This window comes from Eupeodes corollae, chromosome 1 (assembly GCF_945859685.1).
Source record: "Eupeodes corollae chromosome 1, idEupCoro1.1, whole genome shotgun sequence".
NCBI classification, from domain to species: domain Eukaryota; kingdom Metazoa; phylum Arthropoda; class Insecta; order Diptera; family Syrphidae; genus Eupeodes; species Eupeodes corollae.
In genome coordinates, this window is record NC_079147.1 from 88,638,141 (window position 1) to 88,660,644 (window position 22,504).

At 32.4% G+C, this 22,504-nt stretch overlaps 1 protein-coding gene across 6 annotated transcripts in view; it reads left to right on the forward strand.

Annotated features, from left to right (window-relative positions):
* LOC129954228 (C-terminal-binding protein) overlaps positions 1 to 20,806 on the forward strand; it is a 39,442-nt gene extending 18,636 nt beyond the window's left edge. For 4 of the 6 annotated variants that reach the window (XM_056067996.1, XM_056068000.1, XM_056067999.1 and 1 more), the window contains exons 7-8: positions 7,079 to 7,263; positions 19,672 to 20,806. In XM_056067996.1, coding sequence (XP_055923971.1) covers positions 7,079 to 7,263; positions 19,672 to 19,737 — 251 coding nt within the window. In that variant the 3' untranslated portion in view covers positions 19,738 to 20,806. Of the gene's footprint in view, positions 1 to 7,078; positions 7,264 to 11,465; positions 11,801 to 19,671 lie in introns of those variants that run through there. The other 2 variants (XR_008782666.1, XM_056068001.1) reach the window with 2 other exon arrangements.
* Positions 20,807 to 22,504: the final 1,698 nt, after the last annotated feature.

Here is a 22,504-nt window from a genome sequence, read left to right on the forward strand (position 1 = left end):
TTAAATGTCATAGGCAAAGATGTGAATAAAATACTTTTTTCTGCACATTTGTAGACTTCTAAAAATGATCGTTTCTACCAGTTTTTGGTATCGTATAATTAGCTACTTAAATTTACATCCCAGAATGTTTAAAGTAACGATATTTTTTGATTTTTCATAAAAATATGAATAAACAACAAATTTTTGAAACTTTATCTTTTAATTTACTTCCATAAAATCGCACTTTTCTTTCATTTTTTAAATATTCTTTTGAAAAATTCGCTTCATTTGTTTTTTTCCTTTTACAAAAGTTTTCTGCAAAACTATCACATTTTTAAATATAATTTTTATGACAATCGTTAGGGAAATAATTCATATAAAACATAACATAGAAAACAAGTAAAATGTTAAAAATTGAACAATAGTATAAACTTACTGACTTTTATGTATATTCTTTAAGTACTACTTCACACATGCAATTTGAAAAGAAAAATCAATTCAAACAAATTATGAACAAAACAAAAGAAAGAAGAAAAGAAAAAAGTGTCTATTTACATAAAATAATAAAAAAATATTTTGCTCTAAAAAAATGATCTCATCATCCGCGTTTATTTTCGCTTTAAAACAAAAGAAAAACAAAAATAAAAATAAAACAGTTAAAACAGATTTAAGAAAACAAAATTTCGAATATAATATTGAGAAAATAAGAAAATACACACCAACCGAGGATAATAATAATAATAATTTATAATTTGTTGTTACGAAAAATAGTATAAACAAAACAAAAGAAAAGAAATTATTTTGCACAAATTTCCTTTTTTAATTTTATTTTGTGTTTAATTCCTTAATATTTTTTTTTTAAATTAGTGTTTTTTGTTTTTAAAGTCGAATTATTTAGATTATAGAGAAGCAAATGCAAGGAAAAATAAAAACATATTAATAAATAGAATAAAAATGGAAAAAAGGAAACAAAATATAGAAACCAAGATGACGGAAGAAGTTAATGAAAAAAAAAACTGTTATTTTATAATGTATAAAATATTTTTAATAACTGTGAAAGCTGAATAAAATTAAATTTTTCCAGAAAAAAAAAACAAAGAAATCAAAACAAACTATTTTATGTTTCTTTTTTGTATATGGTTTTTTATTTACAGACGGGTTTACAAGTTTACAAGATTTTGTTGTATTCACTGCGTTTTCGATTTCGATATTGATATTGATATAATAGCGAACATGTTTTCTGTTGATTTGTTTTCTCTCTTTTCCTCTGTCTCCGAAATGAAAACTAGTTTATTTTTATTTATATTATTATAAGAATATTAAATTTTAACGAAATAAAATAACAATTAAAAAACAAAATTGCATGGGATGATGGAATCATTATTTTTAAGAGCATAACTATTTTATTCAATAAAAACAAATATAATAACAAAAAGAAAGACAATCACATTTTTGCAAAATTACAATAGTTTAAAATAAGATGTAGATTGATTTATTCTTTTGTTTTTTTTTAGTCCGTTGTAAAATAGAATTATTTGTGTTGTTTTTGTTCTATGTAAGTGAAAGTTCAGTAAGGTTATTTTTTTAATAGTATGTTGTTTCGCTTACTTTTGTCTTTTTTTGGTGTAAATGTCTTGAACAGAATATAATTAAAAAAAAAATTTGAACTTTTGTTGTGTGTCTTAAACCACACAAACAATTTTCATAAAACTTCAAGAGAAAAGAAACGAAAGAAAAGCTTTAGATATTCAAGCTGTAATTTAAAACCATTCTTTTAAAAATTGGTTATAAAATGAAATTTCAGGTAGAAGCTCTTAAATTTTTAATGATTATTACACCTTTCGCCAGAAGTAGTGTTATGTCTTATCATAATTCCATCATTCCCATCTGTTTTTTGTTGTGCTCATAATATTAGATAAACAAGATTTTAGGTTGAATGGAGACGTTTAGAAGGATAATTATAAATAATAGAGGAACGAGAGGTAGATGTGTTGAACCAGAATTTGCCACTGGAATAACAATACCATTTTAGGTTCGCTGAAAAGAAAAGATACTTTATGTTATTGTTTTGATTTGTTTTGTTTGAGGATATATACAAATATATGATGAAGTTAATGACGTTTCCTTAACTAGCACATTTTTATTTTTCCTTTTGAATATACTCTTCCTGAAGCCTATACACTTCTCACATCGGCCGAAAAGTTTATTAATACATTTAAAGAAAAAAAAATGATTTGTCAAGTCCTTCAAAATACCTGTTCATCATCAGTAACTCTTGTTCTACGGAGTTCTTTTTGCATATTAAGAAATTAAAATAATCAGAAAGGGCCAAATCTGAGCTTGAAGGTGAGTGCTTCAATAAACTGAATCCACATTTTTGCAAAGCAGTCATCGCAACGTGACTCTTGTGAACTGGTGCATTGTCTTGCAAAAGCAGAACAGCTTGGGTCCATTTTCTTCTCCTTTTTTCTATGATGGCTTCTTTTAAATTATGTTAGATTTTTGCGTAGTATCCGCCGGTTATATTGACACCCTTTTTCTTGTAATCAATAAGCAAAATTCCCTCCTGATCCCAAAAGACTAGCCATGATTTATCCAGCCGATGGTGAGACCTTGAACTTCTTAGGGGGTGATTTGCCTCTTTTGCGCAACTGCATCGACGCCTGACTCAGGCTCAAAATGAAGAAACCAAGTTTCATCCCCAGTCACAATTTGATCAGTAAATTCAATTCTCTTTCCATTAGAGAGATTCAAAAGATATTGCTCGCTGGCGCTTCTAAACAGCTGAAAGCATTCTTATCACCCACCTTGAACTGACCTTAGATATTCCAAGATGGTGATATTTTAAATGGTTGTAAGTGATACTCCAACCATTTTAACAAGTTGTTTCTTCTTTAGTCGAGAATTTTTCAAAACAACGACTTTTCCGAATGTGTGAGAAGGTTGCCTCAATCGATCGGGCCTACCTTGTTTGAAAAGTTTATGCCACTTGTAAATCATTGATCTCCCAGGGAAAGAGTCTAAGTAAAGAGCTGACATCTCTTTCAAAATGATCTGAGTCGATTTGGATTGCTTATTTAAGAACGTTATCACTGCCCGAAACTCAATTTTGTCCGTTATTGATTTGTTTCTCTCGGATTGACTTACTCACTCAGAAAAAGCTCAAACATTAATTAGCTGATTTGAACCAATCACGGCATAAATTTCACTAATAAATATTCAAACAATGTGAGGTACACAAAACTTCCCCCAGGGCTGCTCCAACTAATCCATTCAGCGAACTTTTTGACCCACACTCGTATTAAGAAAAAATGTTATAAGATTATTGCACTTTATATTTCAAAGGCATTTTTGATAGAGCGCGGCTCAAGCTTTCTGATCTGCTTTTGGTATTGATGAATTTGTACTTTGTTGGGTTAAAAATTACGTTTCGGACCGTAAGGAAAATAAACGTTGGTGTGCCCCAGGGCTGCGTTTTGTTTTCGACGATGTTGCCTATCTTTATTATTGAACTTTAGTCTGAAACTTCGAACCCACTCTTTTTTTGCTTTTGAAAGTACCCTCAGCTTTTCATATTCGTTTGTAGATTCTTATCCTTGTTCTTCGGATGTAACTTCCAACGGCAGCATATGATAAGCTCATTAAATTTTGATTTTAACACAATGGGGATTAAAAAATCGAGTATCCAAGGGTGGTTGTCGAAGAGACTTAAGAGTTTTCAGTTCTTGGTATGTGCATCATAAAACAATTCGTCGAAAAATCGAGTATAATTCTCGAAGGGTGCCTCAATAACGTACTTGAAACTTCTGGATAGAATTAAAAAAAAACTATACAAATGTTAGGATCTCGTTCTCTTACCGAGACATTTGCTGCTTTTGAACACAGTCGAAAGATCTCATGCCTATCATTGTTTTTTCTCGCTTCATTTCTTCCCTTAAACAATTCAACCCTAATACCCATTCTGCTCGGAATGCTCATCAGTTTAGCCTTGAGCCCAATTTTGGACGCACTGTTAAGTACAGGGATTCTTTCTTTAGCCGCACTACACGAATGTGGAATGCTTTACCAGGCTTGATATTTTTCAATCATAACAATGTGCAGACATTCAAAACCAATATACATTGGTTTCTCGTTTCTAATCCTATCCTTCTTTCCTGATTGCTCCCACTAAGTCTAATCATTATAAGGGTATTCATAATCCCTTTAGTGCACGATAATTTCGCGAATTTGAGATTTCTTCTGAGAAATGTTGCTTAGAAGACATTTTAGTCGCAATTCTGACTTAGCAATTATCAAAATAAATTTTGATTTTCAATCACATTAATCCTCTAGTCGGTGTTGTAGGTCCTTTCTTGATGACAACATGTACTTTGTTTTACCCTCATCAACTGTTAAACCCATTTTTTCGACTTCTGCCCCAATACTCACAAGCTGAGTTCTTCAGATTATGTCTATATCATCAGCATATGCTATTAATTGGTCAGACTTTTGAAAGATAGTGCCTCTAGATATAACGTGGGAGCTCTGCACTATTCTTTCAAGTACGATGAAATCGCATGATAGGGCATCACCTTGCCTAAAGCTTTTTTTTGACATCCAAAGGTTCTGTTAAGTTGTGGACCAGTTTGGCAGGGATGCCAAAACTAGATATGGCTTCATACTATCGTCCCTATAGTTGCTGAAATATGCGGCCTTGAAATCGATAAAAAGATAGTGGGTTTCGATTTCATGTCTTTGGTGGGTTTTTCCAGGTTCTGCCGTAATTTGAATATTCGATCGACTGTAGACTTTCCTGGTCTAATAACACACTGATAACCGGATAAGGACTTATCAGGTTGTTGACAACGAACTTTCGACGTTCACATATTACGGTAGAGAAGATTTAGTAAGCGTAAGTTGGGTCTCTTTTTTTCAGTATCGGGAAAACTATACTGAGGTTCTATTCATCAGGCATGCTTTCTTCCGACCATATCTTGCAGATAACTTGATACATGCTCCTAACCAATTTATCCCCAGCTGCTTTGAAGTGCTCAGCATTCAAGCCATTTGCTCCGGCGGCTTTGTTGGACTTCGGGTTAGATATGAAAATCTTTACCTCGTATAAGTCAAGAAGACGGGATTGCTGGCTTTTGTCGTGTATGTTGAATGGATTATCCTGTCTGACAGCCCAACTTGGTTCGTTATTGCCGTTATACAGTCTGCAGAAATGGTCCTTCCATAACCTTAGCATTAGCTGCGGTTCCACTATGATGTTTCCACTTGCGTCTTTGCAGCCTTCGATTTGAGGTTTATGTATTTGTGAATTTCGTTTCACCTCCTCATAAAACTTTCAAAACCCAGCTTTTGAACAAACACCTTATTGATTTGTGAAAAAATACGAAGCGAAACGTTTTTAATTCAATATCTCATTTTCTACTCGCTTCGATCTGTTCAATTATCGAATGCGAAGCGAGTCGTAAGTTCCAATGCAGATAAATTCCAGGGATTTTCAATTGAAATTTGCTGCACGAATATGAGGTTATCATTAAAATTAATAAGATGGATAGTCCTTGCTTTCATTGTGTATTGTTTTCACAATAAAGACCATAGATCGTCGTCGGTTCGCTTTACCAATCCACAAATAAACCTTTCTGAAATGCACGCGTTGAAAATAGGAATGTAACTTTGACTTCGAAAATATAAAACAAAAGAGACGGAAGCAGTAACACTGTAATAAGGACACAAATGTTAAAAATAATATTTATATTTTTTTTTAAGTTTATGTTTAATTTTGTCCTAAATTAATAAGGATTTTCAACTTTCTTGTTAAAATAGGCCCCTTAATTTACCACCCTTATTACGGAACTTTTAATCATAGGTAACATGAGATATGATAGCAATGGTTAAGATAATGTCCCCTGTAACGTTTAGATGATTATTTTTTTAGAATTTAAGAGATTTTAAGTTAACAACAATCAACTGAAAACTAAACAATGTCTAAAATTGCACGACAACAAAATCTTTTGTTTAAACAAAATAATGTGACTTCTGGTTAATAACATCTTTCAAATGGAGACTTTTATGGTAAGCTTAAGGAAGGAAGAAAAACAAGCAAATTCTTGAAAAACGGGGAATTTCTGCATGGAAAAAGTAAAAAAAAAATAAAATGATATCAAAAAACTTGAGACGCTTAGTTACTCAAATAGAAAGACAAGAACTTCTTGCAATTCTTACTTTGGTTCAATTGCTCAGCAATTAGATGTTCCAATAGAATGGATAGATCACAGAATATGAAGATAGTCTTATTTTTGTGTTGTATTTATTAGACAGAACATTTATGTTGGCAATTTGGCTTTAATCTGTCATGCTAGAGGTCTAAAGTTTTTTTTTTCTCGTGTACAGTCTTTTACGAAGAATTGACAAATTTCCATGAGTAATTCTTGTCATGAAAAGTGCTTTCTCAAATTAGCCGTTCGGAATCAGCGTAAAGCTGGTCCCCTTCATCCCTCACAATATTTCTCGCAAACAGGAATGGTTGAGATTTGTAAGTTACTAGACCCTAGTTCTCAATGGACTGTTGCACCACCAAATTTATTTATTCAGTATAAATTACAAAAAGAGAATTATGGTTCCTTTGCAAAATTACACTGGATTTTTTAAATGAAACCTTGAAACAAGAACCTCACTTTAATGTCACATTGTAACACTTGGAACTCTTTGGAAGATTAACAAGTCCTTTGGACGTTCCCTTTTTATCTCGATTGTTAGTTTAGTACTACAAGAAAGAAAAATACAAACTTAGCTAACTGCATCCATTTTTAACATGATTTAAAAAAATTCTCAAAAATATCTTATTACGAGGGGGGGTCGTTGAGTACAGAAGGACCCCAATACTTATTAATATGTTTGAGAGCTTCTACTTGTTAATTTCTCCATTTAATTTTGTAATATTTGATTTGATTTAGTTAAAAAGAAAACGAAAAGTTTGTGTTTTTTGTTTTTCGTAATGTGCTATGTCCTTAAAATCAGGCAAATCCAAATTAAATTTACAATATACTAAAAATTTTATTTTCGCTTTGCAAAACCAAACAAAAATTTCTAAATTTTAAAATACAAACAGGATTAAATGGAGGATATTATGCAGGCGCACTGCAACAAGCCCACAGCACAACACCCCACGAAGCACCACACAGTGCAGGGGCACATGCTCCTCCATCTGTAAATCCCTCTCCAGTATCAGCACCGCCAGTGTCAGCTGTACCACAGCCCCAGGTTGGACTTCAACTTGGACTTGTGAGTAAATCGGTAGGTATTCATCTCATATATTATCTATCTATCTTCTTTAATTTATCTATTACATGTTTGAATTTTGTTTTTAAGTCGATAATAATTATTCTCGTTACTTGTTATTTTACAGTAGTTTTTAATTTTTACTTTTCTGTTATAGTATTTTATTTTTGTTGTTGAGTAGATCAGTTATAGAGGTGGTGTTTTAATTTGTTTTTTTTTTTTTTTAATATTTTATTTAGAGTATGTTTTTGATGTTATTGGTTTTTTCTTGTAAATTAAAATGAAGAAGATTAATTTAAGAAAAACAAATAGTCTCGAAGGAATTCCTCCTATTTGGATTGTACACTGCCGCTCATCTGAATAGATTCACTTTTCTTCGTACCTTACTTCGAGAATTCCTGAATATGTATGGCCATGTAATGGAATAACATTATTTTTCACTTATTTGGATAAACTATCTTGTACTAAAGCTTACAATTTTTTTACTGACCAGCTAAACAATATTCCTCACAAAACACTTAGGCTCATCTGAATAGATTCGAAAGCAAATAAATTACTTTTAATTGATGTCCGGGGATTATATGAATTCAAATTTAAGTTTTTTAAGTATCGAATCGAATTGTTTGATAACGTTTAAGGAAACAACTGAGTTGCGCAAAATCCGTAATCGAAGAAGATAAAGTAAAAATGAAATCGTGTCATGAATTAGGATAAAGCCAAAGAAAAATCGCAAACATAATTTAAAGATGCCTAAATTCAATGGGTAATTATTTGCGGATCATCGATACCTACACGACATATAAGAAAGGTCGAACTCATATGGCGACATCTATGTATGATAGATGCGCAATCATCAGAGCTGCTTAAAATTAACATGATACTGCGTCAAAAATTAGACCTAAACTGGTGTTAAGTGTAGTTTAGCGTTAGTGAAACGAGTTACTAAGAGTGCAAAACGTTTAAAAGTAAAAAATCGACAAAAACCACCTCTGAACCAAAAGCGAAAAATTGAAAGTCGTGAAAATCAAGTGGAAACGAGTCATCTTTTCAGATGAAAAAAAAATCAACTTAGAAGGTCTAGATGGCTGCAACTATTATTTTCATGACCTTCGCAATTAAAAACAAAAAAAAAAAAATTAAACCGTCTGCATAGCGGTGAAGGCAGTGTCAGGGTTGTGGTGAGCAATTTATTACGGTAGCTTTGAGCTACAATTTCTTAGATCGCAAATGAATGCCAATGTGAAGGAACAAAGGTGTGTTACAAAAGGCCTTTTCACAAACCTTTTACTTTCAAGGACCAATAGAATGGTCATTCCAGGATGATAATGCTCCTATTTATTCAGCGGGGTCGGTAACACAATAGATCGAGAGTCAAAATGTAGAAGTGTTAATATAGCCTCCATACTCACCTGATCTTAAAACCGTTGAAAATGTTTGTGTACTTCTTTCCGGTAAGCTGTATGAGTCGGGGGATAATAAAAAGACAAGGAATCCTTAATCGAGGGAATTAAGAAGTCGTGGACACTATGACTTAATTCCAAATCGAATTATTAAAACAAATTTCAACGAAAGATAGCAATACACATTATTTATATAGATCAGCGGTTCCCAATCTTTTTTAGTCGCGGAGCACTTTTTGCGTCAGAAATTTCACGCAGAGCACTTTGTTGCGCATATGCCATTTCAGTAACATGTATTAGGTACGCAGTCGCTGAAGTGATACACTCAAATCATTTTTTTTTAAATATATCTGACAGATACACCAATTTCATTAACCAACGCTCTTTATACAACATGTCCCCAAAAACAAAGTTGTCTTCAATGAAGAAGGTTCTAACTTCAGCTCTCATTTCGAAAAGCCGCGTCAGTGTTTTTCCGCGAAAAAGCCATCTTACTTCTGGGTGAAGAAGTAAAGTCGTATGTAGACTACCCATGTTCTCACACAATACTTATAAAAGCTTGTATTCTTTGGCCGTGATTTAATAAAGTTAATTATTTTAACGCTTTCGATAACACATCTTTAACGAAGACCGGCATTTTATTCCTTGCGAAGGGATGACGATGTAGAACTCAATGGCTATAAGTTCATCCTTTAACAATTTTCTTTGTTCTTGCGACGGCACCGGACGTTATTCCAGTCATGGCCTTGGCACCGTCCGTGCATACATCCACGCAGTTTACCCATGGTATGTCATTTGCAATAAAAAAATGTCTTATTAAATTAAAAATGTCAGCAACAGCTGTAGTAGTTGGCAACGGCGCGCGGCTTGCAGAAGTGCAGATCTTCTTGGAAGGATTGTAGATATTGGTAGCGCATAAATAATATTAAAATAGCCAACCCTGCAACATCTGTTGATTCATCCATTTGCAGCGCAAATTTTGTGACTTATTCGTAAAAGTAGAGTAGCTTTCACATTCTCCGCTAAGTCTCCGATTCGTCTTGATATTGTGTTATTTGACAAAGGAACGGTGTCACCAAATTTGTTAGCTTTTTAACAACACAAAGTAATAATGGTGTGGGCTTCACCAGTTTACGCTATTGGGAAACTTAACAAGTAGAATGCCATCAACACATTTTCGTTCACTGCTTTTGAGTGATAAGTAATAATGGTTTGAGATTTAGTAATTCTAACATACTTTCTTTTCAATAAATCAGTCAGTTTCCTTTTGCAGTCTATATGAATCCCTACAAAGTGACGTTTGATTTTTGTTGGTTTGTTGCCACTTGTCACAGCAAATTCAAAATTCATATATGATTCGTGGTACATCCTTTTAACTGATCTTTTTTCTGTAGCATCGATCACCGTGGCACTTGTAGGTACTAGACAAACTATCAAACACTAAACCTTCAGAAATCTCTAACGCCTCCGCTGTCTCTATTTCGTCTTTTTTCTTCGCACTAAAATAAGTATATCGAAAACTGAAATTGAACAAACAAAATTAAATCATTAACATCATTTTGTGCTGTTAAAGGGATTATTATTTTACGTAAATTATGATTTTGTTTGGACATACCCGTCAGTTGAAGATTCTTCTGCAGGTTCGGGTTCTTTTTGCGAAGCATTCACTTGCCTTTTTCAATGATCCAGACCTAAGCCAGCGATTCATTCGAAAATTTAATGCATACAAACAAAATAAATTAAAACTCACGCACTAAAAGGACCTGCAATTTAACTTCACCGTACTACGGTTAAAAGTTTGCATGAATTGAAAAAAAAACTGTTTTTATTTCAATCGGCACTCTCGTGGTTTTGTATGTAAATATATCAATTATCAAAATTACAAGATCAGAAGCTTAAAATTAACTAGTTACTAGTCCGTCTTTTCCTACCAATTTAATGTCCGAAATAAACTGTTTCATTACAGTTGTTTTTCTTGTTTTCTTCCATTATTTGCTTTTGAATCTATTCAGATGAGACAATAAAACTTAAGTGTTTTGTAAGGAATTAAGTTTACCTGTGCAGTGAGAACAACAGTGAGAGGCAATTATTTCTCCCAAACTAAGCGCACAATAATGCTCTTTCATTACATACATAACCTAAATGGGTCATTGCCATATATGTGCAGAGAGTCTACAGTAAGGTACGAAAAACAGTGTGAACCTATTCAGATGAGCGACAGTGTACGTATTTTGTTTTTATATTGCTGCAATTCTGTTTTAAGGCAGTATTAGGATAATTGGGGGTTAATTTGTTTTCTATTATTCATTCCTGTTAGTACATATATACCCATGGTTTAGATTGGTTTTATATTAAAACCACTACCACAATCTCTAGAAACAATAAGTTTAGTTTAGTTAAGCTAAGTCCAAAATAATAGTCAAACATATGAACTTCTATTTTGAAGCGTCTTGCCACTATTCGTGTGCTATGTGACGATTATGAAGCAAGTACGTTCTCTTAAGATCCTCTTTCGCCTACAAATCCAAAATCCATCTACTCAAATTTAGGAAGTTATAAAAATCCATTAGAAATGTTAAGAAATTCTACCATTATCGACTTTCCTCGTTTAACTCAATTCAAGTTAAGTTTCTTCAAAAAAGCAAAATCCTCTCATTCCATGTTAATTGCATTAGCGTTTTATGCACAAGGTCCTTTTTCAATGTTATAGTCTCGTATATGCACCTTCACATTTATTACCTACTTCAAAAAAACAATTAAAAAACAAAACAACAAAAACACAAAACAAATAATAATAAATCTGTTTCATTACAACAGCTCTTGCGGTGATTGATCATTGTTTATGACCTTCTTTGACATGGAATTCAAGCCGATTTGGCGTGCTTCTTTGGATCTCTGCGCAACACACTATCAAAATTAGCAACACTGAAACTTATTACTATTATTCAAGAGCATTCAAATTTTTGTTAAGAAAAAGAAAAAGAAGAAAAAAACAAAAGAAAATTAAAATTAAAAAGAAAAAGAAAAAAAGAACAATTTTATGTACATTTTTTCAATTCAGATGTCGCTTATACTGTTAAAGCAGCATGTAATTTACTTTATATATTTTTATTTTAATAAATTTTTCTATACTACCCAAAAATACCAACAAAGTTGTTAGTTCATTTCTTTATTATTTGTTTTTGTACGATTTTGTTGTTAAATATCATAAAAATAAAAGACTGGGGCATTATTTTGCAAACCTCTTCTGATGGAAGTTGAGAACTTTTGAAGCTTCTTAAAAACGTGTCTACTTTTCATTCAATTTCGAATGACTTATATCAGACGAGTTTTGGCATTGAAAATATACAATTTATTATCATGGACTTAAGGTTTGGTTCTCCATTCATAAATTTGCTTAAGGTCTTTGTAGTAAAAGCGGCTATAAATGGAGCCAGGGTCTGTATTACGATAATCGTTTCATTGTTCCATTTATGTCTCTTTTTGGCGGTCAAATATGCTATATTTATTCAATGGCTCGAGACTTCATAAAAAGAGACACAAATGTAAGTAAATTACAGCAATATACTATTAAAAAATACAAAAAGGAAATCCAGATAGCCCCAAAAGACATGAAAGATTCCTAGCTTAACAAATATTTAGAGATCTTAAAAGGTATGAAGCTGGGTAGGATACAATTTTCAAGAATATGATATTGGACAGGTTCAGAAAAAAAAAAAAAGACTTCGTTTGCAGTCAGCTGCATTTTTTTAACGTACAGTTTAACCAAGGCAACTATTTAGTTTTTCAAGTGTCATACATTTCTAACTTCGAAATTTACTTTAATAACCTCTACCAATAGTTCAGTGTACAAAAACTATCCAAAACATTATTGTCTACAAAACACTACAAGTCCATCTCGGTTTGTATTTTGTATTGTAAGGAAAAAGTACTTACTTCTTTTCCAATTTGACAAGCTACCCTATTAAATGGAATAAACAAATCATAAAGCAATAAAGTTCAGCTTTCAGTTGACTGAAAAGTATTATCAACTGTCATTTTGACATAAGTAGATTTGACTTGAGAGTTAGGTAGATTTTTCTTGACTACCTTTCTTTAATTTCAAGTCCCTTATGTCGCCTGAGCCTGTTCATTTTCATTTAATATACAATTGCAAAACATCGAGTGTAGCTTCGGCAGTGTGGCACGTAGCGCCGTGGCGCGCCGTCCTGTTGAAACCAAATGTTGCCAATATACTCCTCTTCAATTGAACAAAAATTCGTTTAACATAGTCCGATAACGATCGGCCACTCCTTGCTCATTATTTGTATTTGTATTTGTATTTATTTATTATCATTAAGCATTTTAAAACATAGAGTCTTATTTTTAATACTTATTATGTTCAGATTTAAATTTTATCAAATTAAAAAGAGGAATCAAATTATTATGCTAAATTTACAGTTTGCTTGAAGTTAAGAGAAAATTTATTTTAGATAAATGATCATGATGAAAAATTAAATAACATACATTTTTAAATTCTAAGACAAAGTGATTTTTATTTTGGAAACATTTTCAGCATTTGTATAAGTTCTTTAAAGAGTTCTCAAAACGAGTGCTGCTGTGTATCCCTCTCAGGTTAGCAGGCAAGGAGTTCCATAGGGCAACAGCGTGTACAAAGAACTGTTGTTTTGAATTTCTGAATTTGAAAGAAGGGACAATTAGAACATTACTTCTTTGTGATACTGGGAACCTAAGCCTTTCGTATAGATATTCAGGAGATCTAGTATGAATAAGTCTAAAAAGAAATGTCAAAGTTTGATAGTTTATGTAGTTGTTGAAGGTCATGTTGAAAACACTACTTGCTTGCATCGAAACATGATCGAACCGTCGCAAGTCATAAATAAAGCGAACAACATTATTAAACGCGACTTGAAGTTTTCGTTTATTAGCGCTGTCAAGGGCACAGAAAATGGGACTGCCATAGAAAAGTATTGGTAGGACAAGAGATTTTGCTATAGTCATTTTTATTGAGACTGGAAGACAACTGGCAGATATATATAAAACCCGCAAAGCAGCATATATTCGACCAACGGCACAAGTCAAGTGATCGTCCCATGTAAGTTTCTGGTTAAAAACAATCCCTAGATTTTTAACTGTTCTAACGTAACTTAACGTTTTCCCCTCAAGTTCAATACTAGGGAAATAAGAAGTATCTATTGCAGTGTTACTGATGACGATTGCCTGACATTTCTTAGGGTTAAGTTTAAGATGATTCTCCCTGGACCACTGGTTTATACACATCAAATCTTCATTTATTCTGGCAGTTGCGTCTTCAACCATGCCGATTTTGTAGCTCAAATGAATTTGAACGTCGTCAGCATACATATGAATTTTGCAATGCCGGAGTACAGATGGAAGGTCATTATTGAAAAGTGTGAATAAGAGTGGTCCCAAAATCGATCCCTGGGGCACACCATTAGGGGTAGGGAGGAAATCCGACAGCCTAGAGTTAGCAAAAACAGCCTGAGTTCGATGGCTTAGATACTGTGCTATGAGGGCTAAGGCTGAGTTTTCAAAGAAGAAAAAAGAACTCAGTTTTTTCAGAAGAATTGTATGTGAAACAGTGTCGAACGCCTTAGAGAAATCAAGGAGAACCAAAGTTGTGACTTTATTATTATCGATTTGTTGTCGTATGTCGTCGCTTATCTTAAGAAGCGCAGTCGTACAGCTGTGTTTCGGTCTAAAGCCAGATTGCGTCGGTGTAATTAAATTCCGTGTTTCCAAGAATGCTGTTATCTGCTGACTAACGATCTTTTCAAACGCTTTTGAAATGAATGGTAGGATAGAAATTGGTCGGTATTCTTTTTGTTGCGAATTAGACTGTTTAAGAATTGGCAGTATTTTTGAAGCTTTCCATAGTGCCGGGTAACAGGACTTTGTTAATATTGAATTAAAGATATGTGTCAAGAAAGGTGATATAAAAGTAAGAATAATTTTTACAAACTTAGGATGCATATTGTCTAGTCCAATAGCGTCGGATTTTATGTCTTTTACGGCCTTAAATACCTCAACTTCAAAAACTCTTTTAAAACTGAAACTTGAGAGAAGCTCATTACTTCTTTCAAAGTTTGTGTCAAACGCAACACCATTATTTGTGTCAGAATTAGAACTTACGAACTGTTTGTTTAGTTCATTTACGTCACAGTCAACCTCAGCAATCTTTTGTTTCGTCGTAATACCAAGAGATTTTATGTTCTGCCACAATTTTTTGGAAGAAACATTGTTAAATCTCGACGCAAAAAATCTTCGCTTGGAATTTCTGATTTGAATATTCACTGCATTTCTTAACGTTTTGTACTGCATGAACAACAGTGGTAACTTGAACCTTTTCCAACGTTTGTAAGATATATTTCTTTTCAGAATAAGTTTATCAATGTAACTAGTGTACCATCCTATTTCAGGGTTTTTGATTCGCACGTTTTTAATTGGCACAAAGGTGTCAAAAAGGTCATTAATTTTGTTAGTAAAGAAATAAACTTGCTCATCTACGTCTGATATGTAGTATATATTTTCTAAATTAGAGTTATATATACTTGTTACCAATGATTGCATATCGATTGCATTGAAATTCCTAAATGAAATGCTTTCTGTTTCTGAGGTCGGATTTAGGTTAATGTTATAAAAAGCGATAATTAAGTCATGCTTGGAAAATCCGGGAACATCAAGCTGCCCATAGAAGTTCACAAGATGTGGTTGATTGACCAGGAATGTATCAAGTAGAGTGGAGCTAGACGAAGTAAAATGCGTGGGTTGATCAGTGTTAACTGGAAAAAGGTTGATGGATAATAGATTTTCGTTGAAATTTTTGGTCCTACTGTTATGTTTATCTAATAGATCAATATTTAAGTCACCTGCAATAATTATGTGGTTAAAGTTAGGTGTTACTTCCTCTAGAATGTCTGTAATGACGTTTGTGTCTGTTATGTTAGGAGGTTTGTAGATAACACCAATCAGACATTTATTGGATGCACAAGTGACTTCTATAAATAGGTATTGCAATCCACTATTATTGTCTGTACTCCTTATTAACTTGCTTTTGAAACATTTTTTTATGAAAATAGCCACTCCCCCTCCCCTAGAAACAGCACGATCAGATCTGAAAACTTTAAAGTTACCGGTGCTCAATAAGCAGCTATCAACTTGTTCGGTCAACCATGTTTCAGATACGCAAATGATGTCCATTTTGGAATCATTGAAAGTACTTTTAAATTCATCCAAGTGTTTGAGCAGACTTTGAGCATTTATGTGACATACAGATAATCCATCGTATCTGTTTCGAAAAACTTTGAGCATAGTCCCTGTTTTGTTGAAATTTGTATTGCTGCTGACCTGTGGAACCCCTCTACCTCTAGCTTGACTCATAGGTCATGTTATATTTAAAACACCACCTGAGAAGAACGAAACAGCGTAATGAAGAACTTTGTTTTATAAAGAAAGATGCCAGAAAAAGAAATTTCAATTTTTTGGGTAGAAAAAATGCTGAATAGACTTCCAAAAATAAAAATCGACTAGAAACAATTAAACAGTTTAAAAGAAGAAAATATTTAAAAGACATTAAAAAAAGTGAAATAGAATTAGTTAAATGAAATATATAAAAAGAAAAAATACTAAAAGTGTTAAAATTCCTTGGTAGACAGCGCTGATGTGTGTGCATTGCGTATGCATTATTGAGAAGCTTCATTTTTGTTGTCATTGTTTTGCTCAGCTTCGGGACTTGAGTTGTTGCAATTAATAAGAATTTCATTGTTGTTGTTTTCTGCTGGCTCTTCTTCATTATTATTTGTATTTGCTTTTCGCTTGCAAGTTTCGACCATTGAGTTCAGCATATCAACCGAGTTAACTGTTCTAGGCACATCATTGTTATTTAATTTAATGTAAACAATTCCGCTTGAAGTGAAAGCAGAAAACAGTTGATGTTTGCGCCTAAGACGAATTGCGTGTCGTAATATATTTCGATTATTTTTGGTTAAGCTCTCGTGGAAATAGATCGGAGCGTTCGAATCTTCACCGATGTCTCTTAAAATTAACTGTCGCGAGTTTCTTTTGCGAAAATCGGCAAACGCCTTAAGTGTTGTGTTTTTATCGTGTGCGGACAAAAATTTTACAATAACAATCGAGTCTTCTCTTTGGCTTGCGCGAAAAATTCGGCACAGTTTTGGTGGTTGCAAATTCAACGTGTGACAGATGTTATTAAAAATATTTTTTAAAATTTCACCTGCAAGCGTCGGTATTCCTATGAGAATGGCATCTGCTGCTAAATTCTTTACGTTTAGCGCTTCAATTTGTGCTTTTAGATTAGTGATTTCGGCGCAAACGGTGTTATTTGAAAAAGCGGTGTCTTCATTGTTATTGTTGTTTAGCGGTGTTGTAGAGATTATTTTGTTGACTTCCCCTTCTAGGCATTCCACCCGTGCAAAAAATGTTTCTAAAACAGTGACGCGGTCGTTAAGCTTGTTAATATTGTTTTGCAAGGCATCAATCAATTTAATTTTTTGTTCTATGGCGGTGATACGTGTTGTTAGATTCTCTTCCATTGATTTCAATTGTCGTGAAAGTGAGATGCCTTGAGATTTTATTTTGTCCAAAATTATAGTGACGTCAGTTGTTGATGACGATGATGTTAATGAAGATGATGTTGTTAACGATGGTGTTGATGATGCAGATGATGTTGCTGATATTTTAGGTGAGTCTTTTGCAATTTTGGCCTTTCCTGCTCGTGTCTGTACTTGTGCGGGTGTGTGCGGAGAGCGTGACAGCTTCATTGTTTTTATATTGTGTTGGTGGGTCATGTTTATATTGTGTTTGACAATTTAAGCGGTAGATTTTTTGAGTGAGTTTATATTTAGAGGTGAATAGAAAATGCGATTAAAACTTCCAAATTAATGGATTATTTCACAAAAAGAAATCACTGACAATAACTAATTTTAAGTTAATTTGACTTGATTTGACCTTTTCCAAAGCAAGGACTTATATTAGAGTTAACTTATAACTTAGCAAGCAAACAAATTAAGTTTTAGGTTGAAGTAAAAAATGGTTAAAAAGAGAGCACAAGAAATACACTTCTAATCGCTAGCACATCACGCACATAACATCATCGAAGAAAAATGGCCCTGTTTTGCCTCTTGACCAAAAACCGCACCAAACAGTGACTCGTTTTGGGTGTATCGGCCTTTCAATGTATGCGTGCGGGTTTTCGGTGCTCCAAAAGCTTCATCAGTCATCGTCATCTTCTCTAAGTCGATCGCAGGCAATATTTCCAAGCGTTGTTAAAGCGTATAGACAAGCATATTTCTTCAGCGGAAGGATTACTAATTTACTGTCAAATCAGACATTCACGAAATAATCACTAGTTTAAAAAAACGTTAGATGGCGCACACTATATTTACTCGTTAGTTTAAGATTTAGAGAGATTCTGTTCATTTAAAATAAATTTGGGATTTTCTTGTCATCTTGAGAAATTGGTTTCATTTTACTTAAAACTAACTTCTGATAATTTTTAAAAATCATATTTTGTTATAGTTTAATGCAATTGGATGAAGATTAAAAAATGTCACACTCACTTGCTTCAGACTTATCAAGTTCGTGAATTTTCTCTTAGGGACCAAAGGACCTCCATTGTTCCCATTCGCCATCGTGTTCGATTTCTGTTTCTCCGGGTTATCACATAGTTCCGAATATCTCATATGGAGCTCAGTATTGTAGGTACAGTTGGGCAAGACAATCCTCAAAGATATCTACGAACGGACGTTTGCAGCTTTCTTGAGAAAGTGTATGTGACTTTTAAAGTGTTGCTTCCATACAACAAACTGTCATAATTAATCAAAAAATGGTAACCCAGGGAATCTTGGGAAACTGGTTGTTGGTCAACTTTTAAGTTTTATCTTTTCAACTCAAAGCTTTATTTTTTTTTATATAAGCTGGCGCAAAAGTTCACTGAGAACTAGGGCTTAGTGACTTAAAACACTCAACCATGCCTGTGTGCAAGTAATGTTGCTAGGAATGGAGGGGACTTATAGTTTTTAAGCCGAACGCGAACGGCTAATTTAAGAAAGCACTTATCATGACAAGAAATTCTGTTAGAAGATTTTTCAATTCCTCGTAAGAGGCAGGACCAGTGAACAAAATTTAAATGACACACGCAGGGATTAAAAACAAGACCTATTACATGACACTCTAACCACACACTTATCATAACGCTTCGGGTAAAACTTAACGTTAAAATAAAAAAAAATGCCGATCAAATTCTGAGTTAAGAGTAAGTCCAAAGTTTGCCATCTTTCGAGTTTCTACCAAGAAGAACAAAACTTCCCCAAAATTATAAAATCATTCTATAAGAAATTTGTACCTATGATAGACTTTCTGTATAAATAAATGGTCCTGTCTATTTTTACCATGCGCTTAAATGGTTGAGTATCAATTTATGGTTTGCTAATGATCACCGAACCTAATTTAGAAGTTTTTCCAAACATCGATGATTGACAATGAAAAAACAAATATTTAAAAAAAATATTTAGGAAAATCGAATTTATTGAAAGAATAGGAAAGATAAATGGGGTCTAAGGTAGGTTTTAATTGACTCATTGAAATAATATATAAAGTATATAAACATTTTGATAATCATAGCTAAAAGGTTATTGGTTTGGCCTAAAGCCGTCTACCGTCTAGGGTAGGTTAATGAAGTTATGGAACATTCCTGTACAAGTTCTAAACTTACCTTAATTGTCAGAAATCCAACTCATTTGAAATATCTGGTATTCTCTGGGGGCTTATAAAGTAAAAGTAATTAAAGTTTCCAAAATGTTTACTAACAGAACAGGTACTAAATATGATTATTTACTGTAAAATTATTTTGAAAGTAGTCCAAAGTTGTCCAGCATGTTAAAGTAGTGTAATATAATTTCATGTAACGTGTTAACTTTTGAATTCTTTGTTTATTTAAAAAATTACTCTGAAAATACAATTTTTATCCTTTTTTTAATTCCAGCCGCTGAGTGCACCCGATCCTAATAATCACCATTCGACTAAGCCAGAGCCGTCAGAGGTCCAATAGTTCAAAAACGCCAATTATATTACTAATTAAAGCAAAACAAGTGAACACCATAGCTGTTGTAAGTCATCAGAAAAGAACAAAACAAACAAAAATTAATAATAGAAACACCGCAGGAGCCGTAATAAGGAGAAAAATGTATTAATTTTATTTTAAATATTATAATTTTGTTTTAATTTTCTTTTCTTTTTACAAAGAAACACAAAAACAATTTTAACTTCTCTATTTCCAACAAAGAACAAATTCGTTTCTCTCCCAAAAAATAAAACTAAAAAACAAAAACATTATTAATAACAAAAGAAAAACTGCAATACTTGACTTAATTTCGCTTTTGCATTAAAAATTGTCATTTATTTGTTTCTTTTTTAATTATTAGTTTTGATTATACCTACTAGTTAAGAAAATGTTATAAAGAAAAAATGTAATATGAGAAAATAGAAAAATTTAGACGAACATTTAAAACACCAAATTTTCAACAAAAGAAAAAAAGAGTAAAATGCATTAAATTTCAGTTTTAACTTTTAATTACATATTAATTAATAAAAACAAAATTATTATTAAACAAAGAATTAGATTAACGAATTATAAAAATTAATAATAATAATTTAGCTTTTTCCTTGTTCCAACGACTTCAATAACAAAAATACCGAAACACCACTTTTAATTTTTGTCTTTTTTTTTTCAATTCATTCACGATTAATAAATTATATAAATTACATATATAAATATTATTAATGATGCATGATTGAGAAAATCAATTATAAAATTGTAAAGCCCTCCCCTCTCGAGACGTGTGTGCCTCGCTAAGGCAAGGACCTTTCTTTTCTTCTTTTTTTTTTTTGAACAAAAACAAAAATGTTCTTTAATTTTTCTTTTATTATTAATTTTTTCTTTTTTAAGAATTCGTAGATACATGTAATTTTAAGTTCTTAAGTAGACAACAATATTAAATAAAAAAAAGTATATATTAAAAACAAAAACCTATTTGAGATACAAGTAAAAAAAAATCCTTTATATAAATACTAACGAAAAAGAAAGTCTATATAAATAAAAACAAAAACAATAAAGAGGATTCAAATAATTTTGCTTTTAGATGGAAGAGAAAGGAATTATCATCTGCACTGCACATACCCTAAGAAATCAGTGTTTATTATTTTAGTTTTGATTGCAATAAGGATTCCATATACAGTGTTGGACAAAATAATAGAAACAAGTGTCTTTATCATTTTCAATACACAGTATTTTGTAAACAATTTAATCTTTTGTTGTTAGTCTTTCTATGTTTTAATCGAACCTAATAATGCGTCAAACTCGTAAAACCGTTTTGTGAAAACAACGTTTTGATTTCACTTAACAGTATAAAGTTTTGATTTCACTTAACAGTATAAAGTTTGAGGTTTATGATGATTCGCCTGGAAAAAATGATAGAAACAAGCTACTGCAAAAAGACGTTTTAAGTTTGTTTATTGGTTTGTCAGAAGCTTTTGTTTTCGATACTTAGCAAGTCATCTATAATTGTAATAAATATAGGTCTGGGATTACATTGTACTTATTTTGAACGTGAAGTGATGAAAAACCTAAGACAAGTTGTAAAACAGATGGATTAAATTGCAAAAACCTTAAATTGTTCTAAGAAAAAAATATTAACAGCTCTACATTCAAGCCCAAAAGAAGAAACAAGAGGACGAACAATAAAAAACTTCTTCGACTTTTGAACACATTTAACTTAACACTTTTGTTAAGTATATGCAAGAAGAACCCATTTCTTTTGTTCAAGAAAACTCAAAAATGAATTCCCATAAAAAGTGTCGTTTTTGAGCAAGAAAAACATTATAGAAAGACTTGCATTTGCAAACACATGCATCGTTCTAATTTGAATAACGTTTTCTGGTCGGATGGAACGAAGATCAATTTAATTGATTCCAATGGAAAAATGTATGTGGGTTTGAGGAGGCCAAAGAACAACAAATGTATCCTAAAATACACAAAGAAGACATTAAAACATGTGGTGGTGGGAATATAATGATTTTGGGGTTTTATATCAAAGATAAGATGTGCGCTGTGGATTATGTCCATATCTTAGATATAATCATGCTACCATTAACTGAAGAGGACGTGCTAATTAAATGGAAGATCTTTCAGGATAATAACCTCTCTCCTCCAAATTGGTTAAAAAATACTTACAACAAAACAAAATCAATGAAATGGCCATCAAAATCTATCGACCTAAACCCAGTTGTGCACTTATGGGGTATCCTCAAGCGAGGGCTAGGAGATTGTTAATCCAAAAGTTAAGACCAGTTGTGGTCGAAAATCCTTTTCTATTCTATAAATTTGTTTCTATTATTTTTCCAGGTTAAAACAATATAATAAACACAGTTCTACTTTATTCATTCATTATTTCTCATTAAAATATTTTTAACAAAATTGTTGGACTATCTGTGTAGTTTTTACTCACAAATACCTTTTTATGTGTTGAAAAGAATGAAGACAAAGACTGTTTCTATTATTTCTTCCATCACTGTAGAGGTGATTGACTTGTTTGAGAAAAGGAAATGAACATTTAATTTCGAAAACTTCTAAAAAATATATCATTCGGTAAGAAAAATATAAAAAAGAAACTTATCTAGTGCCTTTTGAATTTTGTAAAATACCTTATCGGTGTCTGTGTCGAAGTTAATATTTAACTCATTGTCTAATGATATCAAAAGCTAAAGAGATTCATGTTAAATATTTATGAAATCCAATATTGAATTTCATTTTATGCTTA